Raw genomic sequence first — 11,367 nt, forward strand, 5'->3', positions numbered from 1 at the left:
CCACATCATTTGAACATTAGCTTGGGTCTCATAATTATGAATCCAGTGACAATACCATTATGCTATTAGCTCCCTGATAAGAATAAATGTAGACCCCCTTGTGGTGAAAACATGTACATCAATTACTTCAGGTGCTCATATTTAATTCTGCTGTATGTTATATTGACAAATGTTAACCCACTTAATACTATTCAACAATTGTTCACACAGGACTTTGTAAGCATACATTAAACATTTATTGCTAAAAGCTGTTAATTCAAAGGTTAATTTTAGTATGTGTGAAAACTTTTAAAACTCCAAGCACCTGGTATACATTCCCCCAAACAACGTCAATAATTTTCCACCATTTAATTTTCTAATCATGAACTGTATTTATTACTCCTTCATTCAGATTCCACATATATAACTAGTCACTTGACTGAGCTCCAGACAGCATGTAGCATTTTGCATTTGTCCAACTCTTCAAAATCTGGTCATAGTTAGTTATTACTGTTTATTGATTTGAAATCTTCACTTCTGTCTGTTGTTTTCTCTTCTGCTTCTTAGTTATGTCTTATCTGGTCATTTTTTCATCCAACAAGTCAACTTCCCTCGCTTAACAATGCCAGCTCTGATGAAGAGTCGATTTGAAACAGTCAGCCTTGTCTTTTGTCTATCAAATGCTGATTGATTTGTTTTTGTGCACTGTCTAGTTTTATTTCAAATTCAATTCATTTGTAACACAGGGTTAGACATACAATGATCATTGTACCACTCCACCTTACTGACTTAAACAGAACATATCCATTGGAGATATCTATGTCATTGAGATTTTGTAACAGTGATTATAGGTGTACAAGAATCAACACAGATCTACTCTTAACCAAATGTTCCAGCCCTCCCAACTCTACCATTCAATACCACAGGCTCTTAGTGTGGTTCACTGCTTACATATCCCAAATGGGGCCTGTCTCAATAATAATAAAGGAAATCAAGACCCTTCTGATAAATCAGTTTGTTACTCACAGACACTCAGAGCCAACACACAAGGATCTAGTTAGGCACTCAGACTGATACATGCTTGAAGTTCTTACTTCCTGCAGAAACAAATCGTTCTGCTGTAAAATAAACTGATGCCGAGTGAAAAAGTATTCTTATAAACACTTTTTTTAAAAACTGAGTTTCCTTCCTAATATTGTCACTTCTCTTCTTACTTTCATGTAATCATAGTTCATAGAACCCCTACAGTGTGGAAACAGGCCCATTAGGTCCAACAAGTCCACACCAACCCTCAGAGCATCCCACCCAGACCCATCCCACATAACCCACCTAATCTACACACCGCTGAACACTAAGGGCAATTTAGCATGGCCAATCCACCTAGCCTGCATATCTGTGGACTGTTGGAGGAAACCAGAAAACCCGGAGGAAACCCACACAGACATGGGGAGAACGTGCAAACTCTACACAGACAGTCGCCCGAGGGTGGAATCAAACCCAGGTCCCCGGCACTGTGAGGCAGCAGTGCTAATCACTGAGCCACCGTGCCACTCCGGTAACATTTTATGAGTCTTATCCAAGCAGCCATCCTGTAAAGATTATCCAAACAGCATAGGAAGCTTGTCAAGCATGCAAAACATTAAAATTTGGAACTATGTATTTTCATCTAATCATCCCACACTCTGACCTATCAGACACAGCAAATGTTATCTACCCCAATAATGACTGAGCCAACTCTAGCAGTGGCTCAGCAGTGCAAACTGAGTACAGTCAAGGGATTGAAATAGACTGTTTGGTCTATATTATTCAATAGTACACTAGGGATTGACTTTATCTATTGTACAACAAGAAGAACGAACAGTATTTGCAAATTGCAACTTGAAATGGAAAAAAAATTGAATGTGCAAAGCAAATGCTGACTAACCTTGTTCCTTTAGAGCTGCCTGTCTCTGTATTCCCATCTAGCTTTATCCAACACTATTTAGGTCTATATAGGACTGTAAGGTCTATATTAGTTGCTCAATACAGAAAATCTTCTGTAACTTAGAGCTGCAAAATGTTTGCTTATCTGAACGAATTAATTCACCCTCTTGCTGTGTTGCTAAAGGTACCAAATTTTCCTCAGAACAAACGTATTTCTAAATAGGTAAATGCCCAGCCAACAGACTTGATTCTGTTGCTGTCTTCACTTGACGCAGGTTGTTCTGATCTCAATGACATGGCTGTGGTCCCCAGACAGCTAATATTAAATATTAGGAGACAATAAGAATGGATGATAGTCTAAGTATTCAAATTAAAAAAGAACTAAATTTAAAAGGCAGAGTCGAGAGGAGGAGTTGGGCATTTTAAAGCAATTCTCAGTCCAAATTCCCAAGCATGGACAATTTATTAAGTAGAAATAGAGAGTGCTGGGAACATGCCACAGATCTAATTCAAAGAAACATCATCAGGAAATGGAAATGTTACACTGGTGAAGGTGGTACATTTTTAATAGTGCAGTTAAAGCGTATTGTTCAGGTAGCACCAAGGAAATTTTCAATGGGAATATTCTTGGGGGTTGTTTTCCTGAGCAGCTGTCATAATGTTAGTTATGGATAAGCCAAAATTTAGTTTGTGCAATGGTTTTGCGGTTTCCAAAAATCTTCCCATGTTCCAGTGTGTTATCCGCTAAGCTGATGTTCCATATTGAACAAATCAGTTGCAAGAGGAAAACTGGGCTTGATTGATCATTTTTTGCAGTTCAGTTACCATGAAGGTCAGTCACAGAACATCACAAGAGACTGTCAATGTACTTTTACCAAAAGAACATAAGCTTATTACACAAAAGGTAAGAAAAAAAATACAATTTAGAAAGTTCTCATCAGAAACAGCAAATAAAATGAACTCTTTTTCCCCCAGCAATATCCTTTCCAGACATTCAACCCAGTGAAGTATCACTCCAGAATTCACTTTAAATTTCTTACTGAAATGGCTGGTTCTTTTTTTTGAGTCTGACCACTTTGAGTCTGTTATTTTATTTCCAGCTCTGATTGCCTCTGAGTCCACAAAAATATTCTGCTCTTCAGCTGAAATGGTTCTTTTCTTCCGAATTCAAACTGCTCCTGGCCTCTGGCAACATGTTTTGGTAGATTTTAAAAGTTCCACCAAGTTCACATGTCAGTAATTATCTCACCATATGGCTTGCCTAGTCATTTAGGTTAAGCTATCTGACTTCTGAGAAAGACTGTCTTTAGCTCACTGTTCCAAATGACTTCCTGATCCCCTCTTAATACAAATCAGACATTCATAGCATTGGAAACCAGAAGCCCATTTACCTCTGGTTCAGAATGCAAGCTCCCAAATAATAACACCTGTAATATCCTATGAACTTTTAGCAGATGTTCAAATCACAACAATCACAATGGAAATCTTCAGCAGTTATTTTGCATCTAACCAACAATACATCAATTTAAAAATGATATAAGAACAGGAAATACCAATAAGTATCAAAAAAAATTCCACAGTATTTGCTAAATTTAGTTTGATAACATAATATTCACTTTTCCAAGGCATTTGACAGATAATAAGTAATGTTGGGCTAGATAATACAATAGGTTAAACACCTCTAAGACCTAACACCTCACGCCACTCTAGGCTAATGAACTATCATTAAAAATAGTTCTGAAGAAGGGTCACTGGACCTAAATATCAACTCTACTTTCTCTCCATAGATGCTGCACAACCTGCTGAGTCTCACTAACAATTCCTGTTTCTGTAATGAGCTAACATTATGCCCCTTTGGGTAGCAGTAGGGTACTTGGAGAATGACATTGAATAGCTATGCAATAAAACTGATGTTCATTTGGGTTAATTGACAATTTTACTCAAACAGCCAAAAGGAGACTGGTTTAGACAGTAATAAATAACTGTTCTTTTTTTCAATTTACGTGCTGTCATGAGAAATTATCTGCAGGCATCACATCAACTTTCATTTACTTGCTGCTGGTTCCCTGCTCAAGCTCTCGGCCATTTCTCTCAAACCAATAAACTCTGTTCTTTTATCATCACTACAGTTCCCGACTATAGTTCTCTCAAGAACATCAAAATTATACATTCTCTTGCAATCCTGTTTAATTCAGACATGAGATTGAAATCCTTGTCTTCATCACAGAGATCACTTATCTTCACCTCGTGGCCCTCATTTCATCCCTATGCACCACAATATTCCTTGTACTCACCATGATTAGTTCAGCTCTAATTCTTGTTAACACTTATTAAGTCCTCTTTCCCTCAATAAGAACTGATTGCCCAAAACTCTGCTGTGCACAACCTGTCTTGCAAGACCATTCAACCATCATTCCCATCCCCCATACTTATGTTCCATCTCTCTAAACATGACAATTAACACTGTCATTCTATTGTCTTGGAATATCCAAGTTCCTTTTCTGAGTCCTTTATCTCGCTGACTCTCAGTTTTGCATAAAATGTTCAGCCACTTTGATCCTAATTTCATACCACTGTCACATAACTTTTGAAGGTGTCAACACTCATCAGGTTTTATTGGCCCCAACAAATATCTTGTTTCCAGCTCAACATTGTTCACTACTTACTGATGAAGTACCTTGAGACATTTCATATATTCAATGGCCTTACATTAAAACTTTTGTTCTTCTTGCTGTTTTCTTTTGAAGTTGGGAATAAAGTAAACTAAGTAAACCAATTGGAGGGGTCTTGGTTTTGTGACACACTGTGGTATATTTATGTTTATTGGTGCTCTTTAACACACAAAATGGAAATTCTTTCCTTTCTCAAAACAGATATACTTTGGCTTGATGTAGACAATATCTCTTTGAAAACTTTTTGTTACTGTTGGATTGAATGGGCAAAATAAAATTCTTGTTATATATTGTATTGTAATCTTTTCACACTGAATGGGATGCTTCCACTGATATACAGTATATCAACACAAATACTGCGCATTGTGGTATAAGATGAAGTTCCTTCTAAACAAAAAAAAATCCCTGCTCTCTTGATAGCTCAGTCATGCTGAGATATGTCCACACAAATCAAGCATCTTGCAATACATCACTCAGATAGTCATTCATAATTAGATATTGAAAGTCACTAGGCTGCTCAACCATGGAGACCAGCAGAGCGGAGCCTGGCACTGTGCTTCCAAATATCCACACATGTACATTCCTGAAGGGATCACTAGATAGAGCAGCTGACAACTGAAGAATGGTGCATTGCACAATGCTGGAGGAGGGAAATTAAAAGGCTTTCTTTCAATATGTTATGATCACAAAAATGAGACATATGGAAGGAGAGGGGAGATTAGAATTTCATTTTATACCATTATGGCTTATTCTGACAAGTACAGCACAATGTCAAATACAAATTAACATGACTAAACACATTCCACCCACATATCTTAAGTACAACTCACTTAAAACTTAAGAAGAATAAATCTGCATTTAAACTTACTGAAACTCAAACTAATTTAATGCTTGAATCCCTTCATTAAAATTAGGATCTCATACATTTAACTTTTGTAGTTTTATTGACTTATCCTCCCACTTTAAAACACAATTGTTGTTCCAAAAACATTCTGTAAAGCCCATTGATACATTTTGGTATAAGGTAGACACTAATAAGGAACATAATATTCAAATATTCTAAACTCATTTGCTATGGATTTTTGAACTGAATGTCAGATGTCATTGTCAATCTACAGCCTCTCACTACAAATGGATCCTGTTAATAAAGATCATTCAACAGCTATGCAAACAACTTGATTTAGCTGCATTTATGTCGTCCTTTTACCATAGTTGAATATTTAGGAAAATCTTCACAGAAATTTTGCCAGACAAAACTTGGCAATTAACCAAAGGATCTAAGAAGAAGACAGGTGATCAAAAAGGAAGGTTTTAATGAACTGTCTCAAAAGTGGTGGGAGGAGGAGTTGTATGGGTAGGAATCCTAGAATGTGGGCAAGTAGTTTTGGAATAAATTACAAACCCCAGTGATAAAATGAAATATTTCACTAATGTTGGTGAAATGGAAGCATTGACTCACTCTTGTGAAATATCCAAAACATTTTTCTACACCATGACAACATAAGCAATAGATGAACATACAGACAACATAGGAACAAGCCATATTACTCCTCAAACCTATCTGTCATGCAACAAAATCATGGCTGATCTTCCTGCAGAATTTTACTTTCCCTGTGATTTCTATCCCTTGATTCCTCAAGTTTACAAAATTTTGCTTCCAATTATGAACTGAAATCATGTGAGAAGGATTCTTCATAATATAACATTTCATCAATTTTTATTTGATATTGACATAAATATGTCAGAGACTTTCCCAAATGTCCATCCTGCCATGTTTTCTTTGTTATGACTTTGCATCGCCATACAGCTTAACATTTCATTCAGCAACCAGGTGACTAGATCATAGATCTTACCATCTGGAACTAGCCCCTGGAACAGTACAGCAGCTGATTTGTTGCAGCAGATGACTTGATGGCAGCTGATATCCACTCAAGTATTGCCAATGGCACCAACCTCTCTCACCCACATTTTTTTTTAAATTTAAAATTGCAGATCAACGATGAACTCAAACATAGAACAAGAAAATTCATTCAGTTAACTGTGGCCACTCAGTCTGAATAATAGCATTAAATTCATAATTGATGGAATTCTCACAAGATATTTAATTTTGTGTGAAGGCTGAAGGTGGAAACTGAAATATTTCAGACAGTAATGTTTGGAGGAGGACACTTCCAGATGTAATTATGAGGTGCAATTTTCAGTGCTGATGGGTAGCATCCATCACAGAAAATCTGACTAGTTAGCTGATTGACCAAAAAATTAGATCACGTCACATTCGCAAAACCTGAAAACGTAAGATACCATGTTATGCACATCCATAAAGGTATAAAGTGAGCTCTGATCTTTTCTGTCTTGCTCACTTTGTACCAATGATTCTCCATAGCAATTCCTGACTAAGCAGGTGCACACTGAGGCAATCCCCCATTGTCACAGTAGTCTTGATGAGATCAGAAACAGCCTAGAGGGAGAATCATGTTCATCAGTCTGAGTCCAAATGGTCCATATGGTAGAATATTGGTAGATTAATACCTTGCACCACTTGTCTGCCACTATGTTTCAGATACTTTTTAACAAATATTTTCTAATCAGCCTGTTCAGAGATGTTATTACACACGTCTCATACAGGAGGGACTTGAACTCAGGTCTCCTGGCTATGTTTTTCCCCCTCTGGTTAGTTTGTTAATCTGCAAATAAATATATAAAGTGAATTATGAAATGATCTGGACACATTACATCAAATGACTGGCAGATGAATGATCTCACTGATTCCACAGGCTTCCTGTGCTTATCACCAGGCTCCAGCAAGAGTCTGATTGTCTAAAAGCATGAACAAAATCCTCAGATACATTCAGTCCATGATGCAGCACTCACTGCTGGCTTTGATTTTCATTTTCTCCATCCCTAATTATAGCTTCACTTTGACATCCATCCTCACAGTACCTCTTTGTGATATCCATTTAGTCCAAATGGTACCATCATTTAGAAAGTCTATTCCAGAACAGGGATCCTGATATATTCACTCTAATTTGCAACATTGCCTGTCTTTGCCAGACGATTCGTCTATAACCAGTATAGGAGCCATTTGTCAAAAATATACTTTATTTAAAGCTGCTAACAATTGCGACGCATCTCAACCAACTGGAGCTGGTTTAACATAGCTGCAATGTTGGTTTGTGCGTCGCTCTCCCATCCCCACTCCCTCAATAGAAAATGATCACTGAAATCGCCAGTGCTTTAAGGCGACACCTTTTAACATGCGTTTAGTCGCCTGCACCCACTAAATAAGCGCTGTGAACTTCGCCGTCTATTTGCGAAAACCGGACTTGCAACATATTGAGGGTCTGTGGCAGCCCGGGTGGTGACGTGACGAGCAATGAAAGACAGCGGGACAGAGATATAAGTCAAACTGTCAAACTTTGATAACCATTGGGAATGTCGACAAAACCCCGTATTGACACAAACCAATTTCCAGTAGGTGAGATTGTCGCTCACCACTCACCAACGCCCGAAATGTGTCGCCATGAGACTCCTAATGTATTCTCAATTCGCTATTGTTCTATAGATGCCATATAACAACTTGTCTTATCTTGACAAGAAACATGACAAGAAACAGCACCGAGTATATAAGGTATAACAACGAAGCTGTGTGTTTTTTTAAACAAAAAACTGTTGGTGGCCATTCACAATTGTCATCCTTCTCAAATGATTCCAAAACAAACCGCGTTGTCATTGCTTACCAAAACATACTAAGGAAGAAAACAAAATGACTTTAAGATACGCGAAAGAAACAGTTCTACATATGAAACTCCACCCTTGTCCCTTAACCACACAGAACTGTCAATAGTTGACATCTGGGATGCACTTTGATTGAAACATACTAAGGCCAGATTTAAATAGTTGCATGTATTACAAGCACAATCTACATCCAGTCACCAAAAAAAATTGACAACAACTCTTAGCATCGTCTCTGCTATCAAACCATCGCTTGCTCTCAACCTGAAACACCTTCTGTAGTTCCGTTTCGCAGACCGCCTCCTCCACCTCCCCGTTATACGTGACCCACCCCATCTCCCGTTTCTGCTTCTCTCAAAAAAAAGCTTCGTCGCATTATTAATGATTCTCAATCTTGAATCATGAAATTAATCCCCCCTCTAAATGGATTTCCTATTGGGGGCGCGGGTTTTGGGGAGATTTTTGTCTTAGGTTTGCAAAATCTGCAGTACTTCCTTTTTTATTGTGGTACAGATTAATTTTGTTCAGTTTGTTCCTCCCGTCATGCACGAACAGGACTATGGTGCCAGTCAAGGAACACCAGGCGAGCGCTCATAGAGATGTTAAAAAGGGGACATGTTATGAAGTGTGAAGGGCTTAAAACCAGCCTTGCAAGAAAGTTGTAGCGTGCAACAGAGCTGTATCCTTGAACTGTTGAAATGGGCTTTTTTTTGGAGGGGGGTAGGGGTAAGAAGCGGAAGATTGTTCCACATTTATACAGACTTGCTGGTCTGCACGTTACCCCCTTGGTAGGTACTGACTGCGAACAAGCAACATCTAGAAATCCGGCTTTCAAATTTCGAAAGATGCACGGGAATTTCTGAGCTTTACAAGAGCAATTTTTTTTGTAGTATTCCAGAAACCTCCCGCGGATTTTTTGTTTGGTTGTAATCCCAATTCCAAAGGGAAATTATGAGACAGGATTTCATTTCGAAATTTTAAAGACCCAGTTGCTTTCAAAAGTGACAACGCATTATCTTCACACCTCTGCCTCACTCGCCCCCACCACCACAAAAAAAGTCAAGATGTTGTCGATTTCATTGTTACAAAGAAAAATAAAATCAACAGGTACGTGGAAACAGTTGGAAAGTTGGATCTTGAAAGTCATCAGAAAGCTGTCTCCAGTGAAATATCATCTCAGATTTTAAAACAGTCATAGTAAAAATCTGTTAGTGAGGATGTAGTGAGGAAGCAGAGAAAGGTTTAGTTTGGTGATTGGAAATCGCCTCAGCAATTTGCAGCAATCCGAAGACAGAGGCTAAGATGTGGTTCTCCATCACCCAGAACCTCACTCACTAATCTTCCTCATTGTAGGTTTCCCCAGCTGATCGCTTGTCAATCCCCAAATCAATTTCTTAACCTTCAAACTCATTGACCTGTATCACGTATCGCACTTCCCCACCGTACTCGCGCACACACACAAAAAAAGAAATCACACACACTCACATACACAGGGTAATCCATAAATGTCTCGTTTACAGGCAACATAAACTTAACTCGGCAATCGGTTTTGAGGGAACAGCACGAAGAGATTTCGAGCTGGAACCGAAATTGAAGCGAAGGTAGGGTCCTCAAGGGAAGTCACTTACCGCGGGCATCCGTCTCGCCGTTCCCCTTCGGGCTCTTCATGCAATGCTCCAAGTACACGCCGTCCTTCAGACAAATGTCCTCCTTCTTGTTTAAGCCCAGCATCTCAGTGGCCTGTCCCAGGCTTTCGCCCCTGGAGCAAGAGCAAGGGGTCTGCATGATGCCACAGGGACGGGAACTGGTGCTGAGGGCCAGGCAAGTCTCCAGCCACTTGCAGAGCATCTGACAAGCTCCTTTGCTGGGATTCCTGTTACCCACCACCAGATACTCAGCCGAGAACTCCTTGTCTTTGAGCCGGGAGCCCCTGGTCCGGGGCTGGGCAATTTGCTTCATCTGTAGGTACTGTTTGGCGGATTGCAGGAAGGCGTAGCGGGCTGAGGGGTCGCACAGTTTCAACACTTCGTCAAAGCTCTCCATGCCCAAGTAGGTGCGGGTACTGGTCAGGAAGGAGTCGAACTGGTAAGTGCGGATCTGGTGGCGGTCGCAAACGTTGCTGGTCTTGGCCACCTTCATGTACAGCGTGTACCTCCGAGGGTCCGGGTTCTGAAAAATCCAGGAACACACCGAGGAGTTGGAAGCGAAGACCATCGACGAGGAAAAGTAGCCGAAGAGTTTGCCCTGGACCAGGGTGGTACACGGACTCTGCCCCAGGTCCAAGCCGCTCACGGTCCACAACGCGGCGGCGAGTATTACAGTCCCCACGGGTTCAGGGAACCTCATCCTAGGTCAGTTAGCCCAAGAAACGCCGAGGAAATAGCAGCAGCAGCCCAGACGCTGGACATAACAGGATCGCCTTTTAGAGAGACAGACCTGGAGATGATTTCATTGCAATCTTTGTAGGTTTGTCCAAGCTCTCCCCCTTGTGGTAAATTCCTGGGATTTTTTTGTGTTAAAATAAAAAGCGAAGAATAACCCTCTAAGTCCCGAAGTGATAATTGTTCCTGCCCTCCAACGCTGCTCGACACTGTTTCTTATTCAATGCATTCAGAATTGTATTTTCTGTGCTGGCTGAATACCAGTGGGTCACACAGTTGTCAACGCTGAATCTGAAAAATTAAAAAAAAACAAGGTATCACTTTCTTTTAATATCCACAAGTACATTAACAATCTCTTATTAACATTTACTCACCCCTCTACTCCCCCCCCCCCCCCCCACTTTACGTTGATTCATTCTCTCTATTCCCCGTAACTCTTCCAACCAACGAGACCCAAGAGGTTTTGAATTTATGATTAATTTTTAATTATTTAAAGGCGCAATTCGTCTTCCATTTAGCAGTGGCAACGCGAAAATACGCAGTCACGAAATAAACTTATTTTTACACTGGTGTGTTCTTCTGTTAAAAAAGGACTCGTCTGCTTCATTTTTTTTTGTTAAATTGCATCAGGAATTCCACATCTTCACACAAACTCAAACTATTTAGGTAATTAACGCTAA

General features: G+C 39.6%; 1 protein-coding gene across 1 annotated transcript in view; it reads right to left on the reverse strand.

The window, feature by feature from the left end:
* adgrb1a (adhesion G protein-coupled receptor B1a) overlaps positions 1 to 10,652 on the reverse strand; it is a 618,149-nt gene extending 607,497 nt beyond the window's left edge. Inside the window, exon 1 of the mRNA XM_048596183.1 lies at positions 9,935 to 10,652. Coding sequence (XP_048452140.1) covers positions 9,935 to 10,652 — 718 coding nt within the window. The remainder of the gene's footprint in view (positions 1 to 9,934) is intronic.
* Positions 10,653 to 11,367: the final 715 nt, after the last annotated feature.

The sequence above is a fragment of the Rhincodon typus genome, chromosome 4, assembly GCF_021869965.1.
Source record: "Rhincodon typus isolate 14 chromosome 4, sRhiTyp1.1, whole genome shotgun sequence".
NCBI classification, from domain to species: Eukaryota; Metazoa; Chordata; class Chondrichthyes; order Orectolobiformes; family Rhincodontidae; genus Rhincodon; species Rhincodon typus.